At 47.0% G+C, this 15,865-nt stretch overlaps 1 protein-coding gene across 3 annotated transcripts in view; it reads left to right on the top strand.

Annotated features, from left to right (window-relative positions):
* Positions 1-315: 315 nt before the first annotated feature.
* PHF12 (PHD finger protein 12) overlaps positions 316-15,865 on the top strand; it is a 49,992-nt gene continuing 34,442 nt past the window's right edge. The window contains exons 1-2 of one of the 3 annotated variants that reach the window (XM_010378322.2): positions 316-945; positions 1,594-1,775. In XM_010378322.2, coding sequence (XP_010376624.1) covers positions 880-945; positions 1,594-1,775 — 248 coding nt within the window. In that variant the 5' untranslated portion in view covers positions 316-879. Of the gene's footprint in view, positions 946-1,593; positions 1,776-2,080; positions 2,150-9,855; positions 10,037-15,865 lie in introns of those variants that run through there. The other 2 variants (XM_030922755.1, XM_030922754.1) reach the window with 2 other exon arrangements.

Here is a 15,865-nt window from a genome sequence, read left to right as displayed (position 1 = left end):
GGCGTCTGTGTTATGGAGTGGGAGGGGAGCACCCCCAACACGCCTGCGCAGGACAGAGTCTTCTTAGTTTGCACACAAACACCAATGGATGAAGAGTCCCTAGCTTCCTGCGGCTGCGCCTTGACCCCTACAAGCTTTCCCAAGCGCCTGCGCGAGCCCTCAGGTCCCGCCCTTTTGTCTCAGTGCGCTGGCGCAGGGCAGAAAGGTGGGGCTTCGGTCCTCCAGACGAATGCCAGCGCGGCTGCGCGCTGGGGGGTACTCCCTCACCGCGGCTGCGCGGGAGCCAGGCCGCCGGCTGTCACTGCGGTTGCGCGCGGCGAGCGCCGATCCCGGGGCGCCTGCGCGGGTGGCTTTGCGGGCGCTCGCGGTAAGTTTGCGCCAAGTGCGCGGCAGCCGGGACGCAGACGGCGGCGGCGGCGAGAGGCGGAGCCCGGGGACCACCCCCCATCACCCTCCCCCCAGTCACCTCACGTACCACAACCTCACCTAACCTCTTACCCCCCCCCGTCCGATACCCCCAGCCCCGGGATGGCAGCGCCCGCCAGCCTTCCCGGCCGGACCGGCGGTCGCCAGTGCCGGCTTTAGCCTGTGGGACTAGGCCCTGCCGAGGCCTGACCCCTGGAGCCGGGACCCACTGTGCAGCCAGCAGCCGGGCCGGGACTGAGGGGCTGCTCCCCCCTCGCGGCCCGTCGGGAGGACGCTGTCGTCCCGGGGACTGGGGGCCGGGGGGTGGGGGGGAGCCAGGGCGAGGAAGTCGGGACCCGTGTTGGGAAAAAAGAAGCGGGGCCGGGGTCAGGAGCGCCCCCTACCCCCACCTCCCCCCTCCCCCCGGGGTTGGGGGGGCCGGAGCAGAGAGCACCCAGCCCGGGAGGTGGATGAATGTGGGAGAAAATGGAGACCAAGACGATCGTGTACGACTTGGACACATCAGGGGGGCTGATGGAGGTAAGAGTGGCCCTCCTCATCCCCTTCCCCCAGCGCCGGGAGGGAACCTCCGCCCTCCACCCCACAAAGCCGGTCCTAAACTCGAAGCGCCCAGAGGGCCGAGGGAGGGGGATTCTTCCTCACTTAGCCTCTCCCTCCCCTCTTTGCAATTTAGGGGGCTGAGCTCAGCCTCCGAGGACGTTTGCAGCAGTTTCACCTACCCGCCGCCCTCGATTCGCTCTCCCCAGGCGCCAGCCCACTCCATCTCGTTGCACCGGCAGGCCTCCCCACCCCCTTCTTGTTGGCCCCTTTGTGCTTCCCCCAGCACGTCCGGGTACCGGGCTTCGGGCCTCTCCAGAGCCAGGCTTTGGAGTCCCCCACTGTCCATACAAGGAAGTGGCAAGAAGGGAACCGCGCACCCTCTTCCCATCCCCCTACCCTTGATCCTCCCCATTTGGAAGAAGCTGTTCTCGTTGTTGTGCTGCAGGAACGCGGTTAGGGTGGGCTCCCCCTGGTTCCGGGGGCTGAGAGGTTCTGGGAGCAGCCTGGATGGGAGGAAGAAGGACAAAAGGGGGGAGAGGGGTGGGTGACGGAGAAGCCGCGCCGGGGGGGCAACGGACCGCCCGGGAGCTCCGAGTGTGCACACACGCCGTTTGTATGTGTGTGCAGCAAATCCAAGCTCTGCTGGCCCCCCCTAAGACGGACGAGGCAGAAAAGCGGAGTCGGAAGCCTGAGAAGGAGCCCCGGAGAAGCGGCAGGGCCACCAACCACGACAGCTGCGATAGCTGCAAGGAAGGTGGAGATCTCCTGTGCTGCGACCACTGCCCGGCTGCCTTTCACCTCCAGTGCTGGTAAGGTCCGGGGACCCTTCTCTGCGCATTCCTTCACCCGGCCTGCCCCTGCCTGCTGAAATAACGGGCGCTTGCAGCCGCTAGCTGACTTTCTGCAGCTGCCCGGGCGAGCACCTCCCCGCCCCCAGGTGTCCGCCGGGTTCTGGCAGTTTAGGGGGGAGGAGCAGCGGTGGGTCCGGACCCCGAGGTGGGGGTTGGGAGGAGTGAAGAGAACCTCATATGGGATTGGAAGTCGCTGGGGAGCCGGGACAGAGCCGGCCGGGGACAGCCGGCAGTGGCGGGGGAGGAAGGGGAGGAGCTCCGGGCCCAGTGCCGATTGCCTGCCCGCGCGCCCGCTGCCCTCGGGGCTCCTGCTCGGCCGGGCTCTCCTTGGGGTGGGTGCGTAGAGCCCTCGGCCACCTGAATTGCCGTGGTCCAGACCCCGGCAACCGGGCTTTTGTGGCTGTAGAAGAAATCATGGAGGGTGTCTCTCGAGTCCGCCTCTTCTTTGCCTCTCTGTTTACAATATGGCGACCTGCCTTTAAATTATATTTTTATTCTCAGCGCCATTTTGGCTGCATATATGATTTGCAAACGTCTCCCAGGGAACGGTAGGGACAGCCCCGGAGTCCTTTCTGCAGAAGCTCCTCAGGGGCCCAGGCTGGGATCTCGCCGCTTTGGTCCCCTTTCTCTACCTCCGCTTGCCCCCTGTTGCCTCTCGGAGCTGCCTTCCTTCCTCCTCCCTCTTCCCTCCTCCCTCCCGGCGCCACTGCCTCTTAGGAAATCGGGCCGGGTTAGACAATTAAAATTGCCCTTGGGCGCCGATTTCATTTCTCCGCTCCGGATCGTCGAGCCCTTCGCTGCAAAATTCTTTGCTGCCAGTGGGAGGATTGTGTGCGGTGGCACTGGAAAGGCAATTTTAAGGAACTGAGTGAGAGCTGGAAAGCCGTACGCTTTTTTCCCCTTTACTGGACGCTAGGGGAGGGGAGAAACCGAACCGAGAGGGAGGGACGTGGGTTGATCGCCCGCTGCGTGATCCTCCTCAGCGGCTCAGCCCAGAACAATCCACCAAAGAAGAGTTTAAACTCCATCTTCTGCCGGCAGAAATCACCTCTGCCCTCCACAAAAATCCCGCATCTGCGGCAGCAAACCCAGATTTCGTCTTGTTCTACTGGGTCTCGTTCTGTTGTTCTGCAACAGTTGACTGAGGCAGAGGTTTGAGAGAGGAGCCAGTCGGGAGAAAGGAAGAGGGGGCTGTTCTGTGTTCCCACCAGTTTTTTGATGTTGCCTTTTTTAGCCCTCTGTTTTTGTTTTGTTTTGTTTTGTTTTGTTTTGTTTTGTTTTTTATGTGAAATTTCACCGAAGGTCCCTTAACAGTTCCATTCACGTTCCATCGCTCGGTTTGCGGAGTAGTGTCTACTATATATTTGTACTAATTGCAGGTTTGGGAACACTTACTAGACAGATGACTGATACTGAGCAAATTAAGTCTGTGGTCAGAAGTTATGTAGGAAGCTCCCATTACCATTCCCAAGATACTTTTGCCCAGGAGGGCACCCCATCCCAGCTTGTAAAATTGCAGGGACAAAAATGATTATCCTAGAGGAAGTTTTGCTGCTGACTTTAAAATTTTTATTATGAAGTGACTAAGGGTCTGTGGTTTTTAGCCTTTACTTCCTATAAGGTGTAATCCACCTGGAGAAAATATCTCTGGTCACATTTCCTTTGCTGTTCTTAGGAGAAATTTGTGCCTGAATATACGTTGTGTTGGTTACCAGTTATTCCCAGTTGCTTACATTTTTTTTTAGTGTGTTTGTTTGGTATGTATACCAGGACTGAGTTGTAGACTTCTTGATTTAAAACGTGGGCTTACATCCTACCCCTAGGATAAACTTGGTGTTAACCATGATGGTTGACATACATGTTGAGTGAGAATTTGATAAGCTCATTTATTTGATAAAGCTGCAATTGTTTATTAGAAACTTCAGGCATGGGAAAAGTGTGCTGTCTGGTTTGCCTGCGATTGGGCTTTTAAACTCTAAAACCTAACCACTGAATTTTTTAATTAGGTGAGTCTAAAGTCTTATCAAGTTGTAACAATTAACAGTTTGCACTTTATATGAAAGGAGAGAGAAGGAGGGACTCTTTAGCTGTTGGTGAGATTCAGACTTGCCTAGACTGTGCATTTAATTGAATTTTTTTTTTTGAGACATTGAATAGGAACTGGTAATCAGAGATTTGTGAATAGTAGTAAATGAAGTAGTGCTTGTTTAACATCTCCAATTCTCCCTTTGAAGATGTCAGTACTGAATGTACCATTGACTTATCTGAGTTATTATCTAAATCACAAAGCATTGTAGATATTGGTGCAAAGGCAGGAAGTCTTTTAAGTAGGAATTCCCTAGACGAATTTCATTTAGTGAGGCTTATCCCACTTTTCTGCGTCTGAAGCCACACTCTTTCCACCAAGAGTGAAGTATTTTACTTTTTTTTTTCTGAGGCAGGAGTCTTTGCTTTGTCACCCAGGCTGGAGTGCAGTGGTGCGATCTCGGCTCATTGCAACCTCCACCTCCCAGGTTCAACAGATTCTTCTGCCTCAGCCTCCTGAGTAGCTGGGATTACAGGTGCCTGCCACCACACCCAGCTAATTTTTGTATTTTTAGTAGAGGCGGGGTTTCACCACGTTGGCCAGGCTGGAGAGTGAAGTATTTTATTAACTCAACCAGAACAGTTAGATCAAGTAGTTAATGTCTCAGAACATTTTTATACTTGAATGTGTTTTTATGAATTTGTCCCCACCGGGTGCAGTGGCTCACGCCTGTAATCCCAGCACTTTGGGAGGCTGAGGCGAGTGGATCACGAGGTCAGGAGTTTGAGACCAGTCTGGCCAACATAGTGAAACCCCATCTCTACAAAAAATACAAAATTAGCTTGGTGTGGTGGCACGAGCCTGTAGTCCCAGCTACTCAGGAGGCTGAGGCAGGAGAATTGCTTGAACTCAGGAGGTGGAGGGTGCAGTGAGCCGAGACCACACCACTGCACTCCAGCCTGGATGACACAGTGAGACTCCGTCTCAGGAGAAAAAAACTTGTCCTATCACTGCTTACTTGTATCACATGAGGGTAAGGTTATAGTTCCTCTTGCTTCCCTTTTAAATTGACTAAGACTGAATTACTTAGGTAGGCATGATAATGATAATTTTCCTTATGTACAGAAAGTACAAGAGTAAGGTTGAAGCCGAGTATGGTGGCTCATGCCTGTAATCCCAGCACTTAAAGGGGCCAAGGTGGGAAGATCGCCTGAGGCCAGGAGTTCAAGACCAGTCTGGGCAACATAGCGAGACTCCCATTTCTACAAAATTTAAAGAAAAAGTGAAGTTTAAATTTTGCAAATGCTGTAGGTATTAATTGCAGTGCTGCTGTGGTTCTCCATCCAAAGCTTTGTGGGATAAGTCTCTTTTCAGTCTCTAGTAGTCCTTGCCAGTCTGCCTCACTGTGAACGGAATCCAGTACAGTGTTCCAGAAGTGGTTCTAGGCAAACTTTACCTCCTGGGCTTAGTGACATAGCTATAAACCACAGGGGATCTTTCTAAGATAAATAGTAAGGAAATGACTAGTCAAATAAGCTGTTTTAATTGTTCTGTGTTTTCTCAGGAGCCAGTGCTTTGTATGAGGCACATCATCTCTTCCCAGTTAGACTGGGAGCCCTATTTCTGGATTTTCTTTAATGATTCTCTGGGTGAAGGAATTAATTGTCTTGTGCTCAGTACCATGACTTCACCGAAGAATTAAACTTGAAGAACTGATGTCTTTGTTTTTGATTGATAGTGTAATCATTTTATCCAAGTTTAACTGGTTTATCAATTATTCAGAGTGATAGTAGGGGTTACTAAACCTGTCCCTGGAGAATTGGAAAGAGATGTGTGTATGGGTTTTTTTGTTTTTGTTTTTGCTTTTTTGAGACTGAGTCTTGCTCTGTCGCCCAGGCTGGAGTGTAGTAGCGCGATCTCAGCTCACTGCAGTCTCTGCCTCCCGGGCTCAAGCAATTCTCCTTTCTCAACCTCCTGAGCAGCTGGGATTACAGGCGCATGCCACCAGGCCTGGCTAATTTTTTTGTACTTTTGGTAGAGACAGGGTTTCAACATGTTGGTCAGGCTGGTCTCGAACTCCTGACCTCATGATTTGCCCACCTCGGCTTCCCAAAGAGCTGGGATTACAGGCGTGAGCCACCACACCCAGCCGTGGAAAGAGGTATGTTTTTAAGTGTCCCTTGGTGAACCTGACTTCATCATAATTATCATGCCATGAGTTGAGCTTTCTGAAAGTTCTGGTCACTGAACTGATCCCAAAAAATCTGTTGAAAATTAGAATAACCAGTTCAGCTTTAGTTGCCACTGACCCATCTTTCTGTTTGAGATCGGTAGGATTGTTGTCACTGACAGAGTGAATACCATGGGGCATCAGTAATCAGGATGATAAAACTGGCTGGTTTCCTGTGATTGCCTTCTCATGGCATTTTGCTCCAAACAGACTGAGGGACCAAAATGGTCTGATTGAGAAGTGCATCTACCTCAGCAGACCTCAGCATGGTCCCTTCCTGTCAGACAGATTTCTGTAGCATTTGCCTCCGCATGTTATATTTGGAATTGTTGGCCAGCTTTCCTCTCTCTGGTGTTGGCAGCGAGATCCAAAATGAGGTTTTCGAAGAATGAGAGTAAAAAGGTCTCTGTGCACAGGCAAAACTAAGCTCAGCTTGGAGTTTTGCATGTTTTCAGTGAGTCATAACAAAGGTTTCACACATAGAATAGAAAACTGCCTTGCAGAAAATGTTTGATATTTGAAGTGGGGTTGTTTGTTTGTTTGTTTTTGGAGACAGGGTCTCCAAAGCTTGATCCTAGCTCCCTGCAGCCTCAAACTCTGGGCTCAAGTGATCCTCGCACCTAAGCCTCCCAAGGAGCTGGGACCACAGGAATGTTCCACCATGCTGGGCTAATTTTTAAAATTTTTTTGTAGAAACAGGGTCTCACTATGCTGCCCAGGCAGGTCAAGAATCCTCTCGCCTTGGCCTCCCAAAGTATTGAGATTACAAGAGAGAGCTGCCATGCCCAACCTGTTTGAACTTTTAAGGAGGTGGTTTTTCTGATTTTCTTGTGTTTAGCTCCTCATTAGAATAATATCAGGCAAGTGATGGATTAAAATACATTAATTTTAACATCTTGTCAGTATGTTGTTTTTGATATTGTAAGTGCTTAGAAGCCTGGCACTGGTGAACTGGAGGTGACAACGTCTAGATTCCATCTCCTCACCCAGCCCCATCAATAGTAAAATGATTCCACAGTAAACAAACCTAATTTGGTTTTATGTTTATTTTATTTATGTATTTGTTTTGCATTTTCTGTGTTGAATTGGAATCTAGGTATGTCGTATTGTCTTTTTTTTTTTTTTTGAGACAGAGTCTCACTCTGTTGCCCAGACTAGAGTGCGGTGGCGTGGTCTCAGCTCGCTGCAACCTCCACATTCCCGGTTCAAGTGATTCTCCTGCCTTAGCCTCCTGTGTCATGTTGTCTTAATGGTCCACCTAAATAGGGAAGATACAGTAATGTTCGATTTTGACTCAGGTTCAGATGCATGCTTCTTAATGTAGGGCTCAGCGGCTTCTTATGAAATGAGTGCAAGTCTCAGAAATATTTAAAGTGGAAAAGGAGGTTATACTCTTGAAAGATTACGGTTTTTGTGTGAAGTAAGGCAAGTACTTAGTAGTACTGTTACAGGAAATTTTTCACTTAAGGCCTGTTCCAAAATTAATTACCATACTCAATAAAAGGTAGCATGCAGTTACAATCTCATCAATCTGCTGCTGTTCCTTAAGGCTCTCAAAGTACTTTATAGATAGCTCCACTAATAATATATTAGGACAGTTTTGGCCTTTGTAAATGACTTGTATGTTTTTAATAGATATAAAGGTTCAAAGGAATATTTAGGTACTGCTTTCATTTGAATCTGGAGGTGGGATACATGTTGGTCTGTTGTAAGTTCTTGGTCAAGTACGCCTCCAGGAGTATTTTTGAAAGTTAAATCAGTAATGTTCAATAAATTGTCTAATCTTTTTTTTTTTTTTTTTTTTTTTTTGAGACGGAGTCTCGCTCTGTCACCCGGGCTAGAGTCCAGTGGCCGGATCTCAGCTCACTGCAAGCTCCGCATCCCGGGTTTACACTATTCTCCTGCCTCAGCCTCCCAAGTAGCTGGGACTACAGGCGCCAGCCACCTCGCCCGGCTAGCTTTTTTTTGTATTTTTTAGTAGAGACGGGGTTTCACTGCATTAGCCAGGATGGTCTCGAACTCCTGACCTCGTGATCCGCCCGTCTCGGCCTCCCAAAGTGCTGGGATTACAGGCTTGAGCCACCGCGCCCGGCCTAATCTTAATTTAAAAGAAATTCAACTAGTCACTATTAATGTGTTGAATGAAACACTGGTTTTTGTTAACCTGAGTGAAAGTACAAGTGATACCTAAAATTACTTGTGGAGCTCAGTGAATCTTTCCAAGGTTCATCCTGGTTGTAGCATTTATCAATACTTACATAGCTTTTTAATGGCTAAACAATATTCCATTGTATGGATGTACATTTTATTTATTAGTTCATTAGTTGATAGACACTTGAGTTGCTTCTGCTTTTTGGTGTGGTAAATAATGTTGTGAACATTTGGGTGCCCGTTTTCTTTGTTGTTAGTTTTGGTTTTGTTTGTTTGTTTTTTGAGACAGAATCTAGCTTCGTTGCCCAGGCTGAAGTGCAGTGGAGTGATCTCAGCTCACTGCAGCCTCTACCTCCCAGGTTCAAGCAATTCTTCTGCCTCAGCCTCCACGGTAGCTGGGATTACAGATGTCTGCCACCACACCCGACTAATTTTTGTAATTTTAGTAGAAACGGGGTTTCACCATGTTGGTCAGACTGGTCTCGTACTCCTAACCTCAAGTGATCTGCCCGCCTCAGCCTCCCAAAGTGCTGGGATTACAGGTGTGAGCCACCACCCCAGCCAGGGTGCAAGTTTTTATGTGCAAGTTTTCATTTCTCTCGGATGTACACCTAGAGGCGGAATTTTTTGGCTCTTATGGTAACTCTTAACCTTTTGAGGAACTACCCGTTTTCCAAAGAAGCTGCATTATTTTACTTTCCCACCAGTAGCATAGGAGGGTTCTAGTTTCTCCACTTCCTTGATAACACTTGTTATTTTCTGCCTTCTTGATTAAAGCCATCCTAGTGAGCATGAAGTGGTATCACATTGTAGCTTTGAATCAGATTTCCCTGAAGGCTAGTGATGTTAAACTTTTCTTCATGTGGTTATTGGCCATTTGTATGTTTACTTGGAGATGTCTATTCAGATTTTTGTCCATTTTTAATTGAGTTGTTCGGTTTTTTAATTGAGTTATGAGAGTTCCTTATATGTTGTAAATATAAGTTCCTTGTCACATATGTGATTTTCAACTATTCTTCCATTTTGTGGGTTGTCTTTACAGTTCCCCCATCTTTTTATTTATTTATTTATTTATTTATTTATTTATTTTTTATTTTTTTTTTTTTGAGACAGAGTCTCCTTCTGTTGCCCAGGCTGGAGTAACAGTGGTGTGATCTCAGCTCACTGCAACCTTCACCTCCCAGGTTCAAGCAGTTCTCCTGCCTCAGCCTCCTGAGTTACTGGGATTACAGGCACCCGCCACCACGCCTAGCTAATTTTTGTATCTCTAGTAGAGACGGGGTTTCACCATGTTGGTCAGGCTGATCTCAAACTCCTGACCTCGTGATGTGCCCGCCTCGGCCTCACAAAGTGCTGGGATTACAGGTGTGAGCCACCACACCCGGCCTATTTATTTATTTTTAGAGGCAGTCTTGCTGTGTCTCCCAGGCTGGAGGGCAGTGGCACAGTCATAACTCACAGTAACCTCCAACTCCTAGGCTCAAGCAATCCTCCCACCTCAGCCTCCTGAGTAACTGGGACTACAGGCATTTGCCACTCCACACGGCTAATTTTTTTCTTTTTTTGTAGAGATAGGGTCTCACTGTGTTACCCAGGCTATTCTCAAACTCCTGTCCTGGCTTCAACTGATCCTCCTGCCTCAGCCTCTATTTTTTATTTTTGAATCTTAACCTAACAAAAGATGGTTGATTTAAGCACACTTTAATATCTATGCCTGTATTATCTCTGTAATGTCAGTAAATGAAGAATTTCTTCTGTGAGTTCCAGTCAGGATGGTACATCCCAGTGAAGAGAACCTTACGATGTGATTTGGTATGTTGTTGTTTCAACTTTTCTGGATGTCCCTTCCTAGCAAAGAAGTCTAAAGCTGTATTGTTGCCTTAGAGGAAGTACAAAGAATCCACCATCTTTCTTTAGATAGGATGCTCACCTGTCACCCACTAGCCACAACAGAATTTCTGTGTTTGAGCACTTCTCATACTTGGAGGACCCTAGTTTAAGAAAGAAGATTTTGGCTGGGGGCAGTGGCTCACACCTGTAATCCCAGCACTTTGGGGAGCCGAGGCGGGTGGATCACTTGAGGTCAGGAGTTCGAGACCAGCCTGACCAACATGGTGAAACCCTATCTCTACTAAAAATACAAAATTAGAGGCTGGGCGCAGTAGCTCACGCCTGTAATCCCAGCACTAGGAGGCCGAGGCGGGCAGATCACGAAGTCAGGAGACTGAGACCATCCTGGCTAACACAGTGAAACTTGTCTCTACTAAAAATACAAAAAATTAGTCGGGCATGGTGGCGGGTGCCTGTAGTTGCAGCCACTTGGGAGACTGAGGTAGGAGAATGGCGTGAACCCAGGAGGCGGAGCTTGCATTGAGCCGAGATCGCGCCACTGCACTGCAGCCTGGGCGACAAAGCAAGACTCCGTCTCAAAAAAAAAAAAAATTAGCCGGGCATGGTGATGCACGCCTCATAGTCCCAGCTACTCGGGAGGCTGAGGCAGAAGAATCACTTGAACCCGGGAGGTGGAGGTTGCAGTGAGCCAAGATCACGCCATTGCCACGCCTGGGCAACAAGAGCGAAACTCCATCTCAAAGAAAAAAAAAAAGAGAGATTTTAATTGTCTCAGTTTTATTGGTTGTAGTGGAAATAATTTCAGGTCAATTAAACTGTGCTGTCTTTTGAGTCCAATTAATAAGAACAAAGAGTTGTTTGTATATTGCAGCAAACTCACCTGTTTATTTGTATCTTTATATAAGCCCAGATAACAGTAAATAGAGAGTGCAGAGAATATTTACCTGACAGTTTTATAGGGATCATAAAAAGAAACCATCTGCTTTGATCCTCCCAAGAGGATTTTTGCTACCTAAAAATGCAGATGTCCTGCTTCTTGAACAGAAATGGGTGTATCTTTTCTCCCACAAGTGAAAAGTAATAGAAAATATATTAATACTCTTGGCTTTTGATAATGGCTAAACATACTGAAATCCATCTCTCAACTTTCTTGTCCCAACCCCAACACAGAGACAGTTCCTTGAGTATACAGTTAAGTAGGCCACCCTGGTAAAAGATTATGTTTGGGTTTATGGTAGCCCTTGTACATTAATGCAGCACAGGCTCCTGGAAATGCATTCAAGTTTTAAGATACCAGCATTTTAAGTCACCAGAACAGAAAAAAAAAAAAAAAAAAGTCTGTTTTCCCCCCTCCACTGGGCTCCTCCTTTGACTTAGAGGCCCCAGGGAGTACAACATGGCCAGCGCATTGCCATTCAATGAGTGACACTTAGAAGAGAACCTCTGCATAATGCGTGCCTCCCAAGAGAACACAGGACAGGAGTACAGCTGTCCCCCTGCCAGTTTCCTGAAAGAGGAGGACATTGTATTCATTGCAAGTCCTAGACCAAATTTCAGAAAGGCACTTTGGTATCGCAAATTTGTCACCGTGCCCAGGACGCATGCACAGGTCACTAGCTGACTGCTTTTCCCATGACTTGAGAGCAGTTAAGAAGAATGGGAATGTGATTCCTTTTTCTGCCTGCCATTTCCAGATATCAAAATCCTCATCCTTTAAGCCTAAAGTTATTCCTAAATCTAAGTCGTCTCAGCAAATAAGAACAAAGATGAGGTTTTAGCACATTTTGTATGAGGCAAAAGCTGAGGTGTACAATAGACACTAATAAAAGGAGGAATACATGAGTTGACCCATCAGCAAGAAGGAACTTGACTACTACATAGAGCTGTTGTGGAATTCACAATAAATAAATTACAAGTGCACCTTGCAGGTTGATGCCATTTTCAAAGTAATGAAAAACTCAACTTGCTCACTCAAAGAGTGAGTCCCTTTTGCTCTGCTGCCTACTTTCCCTTTTGCTGTAATCATACTACATAAATGCTCACTAAACTACTTGAAAGCCGGAGGCTGACCCATTTCCTTTTCTCACTGCTGTGTAATTCCTAGTGGTATTATAGATAAGAGACGTGCAAAGGTAAACACTAGTTGGGGAACAAAAATGATATCTGGGTTATAACAAGTGGATGATACCTTTGTCAACACGAACACAAGGTAGAATTTCTTTTCCCCTAATTACATTTGCTTTCTTTTAAGTTAATCACTTTGGTGTTTAATTAGTACCTCTCCCCTGTTTTCTGACAAATTGTACAGGATATCTCCCAGGAAATGTTTCTCAGCCTTGACAGGACAAAAGACATATAGAGTAACAGCAGGGCAGGGAGAAACTCCGTGCCTGAATGTAACGTCAGTCTTTCCCACTGATCCAGGCTCTCTGCGTGAGGCTCTTTTTGAAATAAGCTTGAGTGAGCAAAAGAGTACTCTGCAGGGTTTGAATTTAACCGTAGCCCAAAGACATCACTTTACCTCCAAGCCAGGCAGGGATAAGAGAACTTCTCAGAATTGCTAGCAAGCTTGAGGTCCAGGTGGACCCCTGTTTGTGGCAGCACAAGCACCTTTTTTACTCAGCTATGATCCTCAGAGGGATGTTGAATATTATTTTTCTCCTGTCTACATTTGTGCAGAGAACAGAGCAGAGAAACTAATGAAATGCACAGAGCTTCAAGTGAGTTTAAAGAAGCCTCTGCATTATGAAATCAGGCAATGGTGACCTACTCTTGCTTTTCTTTCCACTACCCCTAGGCTTCTGTGATGAGCTGAGTGTTTGTTAATTTCCACGTTCACTAAACCATCATAGTTCTGCTGATTCTCAGTTTTAGAGGAAAACTCTACAGTGAACTTTTTCTTTTTTTTTTTTTTTTTTTTTTTTGAGGCGGAGTCTCGCTCTGTCGCCCGGACTGGAGTGCAGTGGCCGGATCTCAGCTCACTGCAAGCTCCGCCTCCCGGGTTTACGCCATTCTCCTGCCTCAGCCTCCCGAGTAGCTGGGACTACAGGCGCCCGCCACCTCGCCCGGCTAGTTTTTGTATTTTTAGTAGAGACGGGGTTTCACCGTGTTAGCCAGGATGGTCTCGATCTCCTGACCTCGTGATCCGCCCTTCTCGGCCTCCCAAAGTGCTGGGATTACAGGCTTGAGCCACCGCGCCCGGCCGAACTTTTTCAATTAGCAGTCATCAATTACTGGTCGGAATACATTATAATTGTGAAAAATATACTCCATTAATCTCATTAAATGTGTCTACACCTGTAACTTGTCATAGTTCTATACATAGGTTGGCTATATTTAACTTTCTTTGATCTTATTTGCCATTTTTTGCCAAAGTATCATCTAAAATGTAGGGAGTTGTCAGTAATTTTGACTTCTTAATAAATATTACTTTGCTTTGTCATTTTTGTTTTGCTGTATCCCTCCTTTGTGGTCCTTGTGGTTTTGCCTGGCGTGGGTGACACTTAGCCATTTTAACTTAGCAAACTGTCATACCAAAGGAAATGCCAAATTCTGTGATATCAGACATCTGACTGCAGGCTACAGTTTGTTGGTGTTGAAGTAAGCTGTATGTTAAGAAAAGTATCTCCATTTTATTTGTTATAGCATGTCCAAGGTTTATATGCTTGCTGCCTTTCTTTGAGGGCTCTCCTCAGATCTCACCATTTGTGTGTAAACATGCAGACCTTTAGGGTGATCATTCTCTGGTTAGGGACCATCTGAAAGAAAATAGGACCAAAGGGGAAAATCATGGCTCTGGAGAAGTATGTTCAACTCATAAATAGGTCACTGGTGGGTATAACTGGAAGGCTTTGGAAGCCCAAGTCAGCACTGAGCTGTGGCATCAAACCACGGCAGCACAGTTTGACAGCATGCCCAGGAGATTACTTCAGTCCTGTAGGGTGGGGAGCTTTGATGTTTATGAGTAGAAGTGGGGGATGGGGCCGGGCGCGGTGGCTCAAGCCTGTAATCCCAGCACTTTGGGAGGCCGAGACGGGCGGATCACGAGGTCAGGAGATCAAGACCATCCTGGCTAACATGGTGAAACCCCGTCTCTACTAAAAATACGAAAAACTAGCCGGGCGACCTGGCGGGCGCCTGTAGTCCCAGCTACTCGGGAGGCTGAGGCAGGAGAATGGCGTGAACCCGGGAGGCGGAGCTTGCAGTGAGCTGAGATCTGGCCACTGCACTCCAGCCCGGGCGACAGAGCAAGACTCCGTCTCAAAAAAAAAAAAAAAAAAAAAAAAAAAAGAAGTGGGGGATGGGAGAAGGTAAGGGTAAAAGAAGGCGGGTATAATCCCTATGCTGGCGTGGCCCAAATAATATTATTCTCCCTCTTTCCTGTTTTTATTGACCCTGTCAGGGGAGGGTAAATTAAACAGAAGTCCCTCCTTAGGAAAAAACAACCGGGTCTTAAGTAGAAACCTGCTCTGAGGCCGGGTGCGGTGGCTCATGCCTGTAATCCCAGCACTTTGGGAGGCTGAGGTGGACGGATCACGAGGTCAGGAGTTCAAGACCAAGTTGACCAACATGGTGAAACCCCATCTTTACTAAAAATACAAAAATTAGCCTGGTGTGGTGGCGCGCGTCTGTAATCCCAGCTGCTAGGAGGCTGAGGCAGGAGAATCACTTGAACCGGCAGGCGGAGATTGTAGTAAGCTGAGATCGTGCCGCTGCACTCCAACCTGGGTGACAGAGCGAGACTCCATCTCAAAAAAAAAAAAAAGAAATAAAGAAACCTGCTATCTTGATTTTATTGAATTTTAAATACATTGTTAGTATTTTTTGTTTTCTGAGGCTTTATAGAATTTTAAGTCCAATATATATAAACAGTAAACCGGCCCAGATTCCTGAGCTGTGTCTGTAAGAAGTGTGTCACCTGGCTATTTCCTTTTTCTTGATAGTCTGCTAAAATTTGGCAATAGAATAGTACCCAGTTTTCCATACCTCTGAGACTCTTCCAGAATACAGAGTTGACAGTTGTTGGTTCTTCCTTCCAATGGAATGTTCCCAAGAGTGTTAGAAAATTACTGTTGAGACCAGAATTTTGTCCCTTTTCCAAAACATGTGGGCTCTAGCATCTATCATGAGGTGAATGAATGAAGCCCCTTTTTAAAATGTTTGCACCCCAGCCCATCTTTCTTTGCAGAGAAGCCAGAATTGCAAGAATAGCCAAACCAGGCTAGTGATAGATCAGGCCCTTGGCACTGAGGCTCAGCTTGTAGAAAAGTTAGCAGAGGCAAACGACTGGTATAAATGTTAGTGCTCTACTCTCCGTCCTTCCTTTTTTCCCTGTACTAACTAATAACAGTCGTATCCAGGTGTCCTTTACTGGGAAGATGCCACTAGCCAGCTCTACATAGAAGGCGATAAAACTTGGGGGCACAGTCAGCCAGTTTAAAAGGATTGTTTGCCTGTGGAAGTGACGCAACTAGCTAAGTTTCTCAATGGGGCATTTGTAATGGCCTGGCACTTCATCCGTTTCCTGGTTAACACTCTCACTAAGGCTTTGCATGAAAAAACCAGCAGTCCTTGTACCTTTTTATGTACTTTGTGGCGTTAGTGGTATTTGAGTCGGTAGCCAGGATGAAGGAGGATAAGGGATTGAGGTTGAGGGACTGTATGAATTTTCTCCATCTCTTTAATATCCTTCAGTATAGCTATCTTCCTGCGAAAGACAGGCCATACTTGAAGAGAAAAGCTGATGCCCACACAAGTGTCCAGCGGAAGCTTGCTATTTCTGCTGACATT

This window comes from Rhinopithecus roxellana, chromosome 19 (genome assembly GCF_007565055.1).
Source record: "Rhinopithecus roxellana isolate Shanxi Qingling chromosome 19, ASM756505v1, whole genome shotgun sequence".
NCBI lineage: Eukaryota > Metazoa > Chordata > Mammalia > Primates > Cercopithecidae > Rhinopithecus > Rhinopithecus roxellana.
This window is presented reverse-complemented; position numbering and strand designations above follow the sequence as displayed.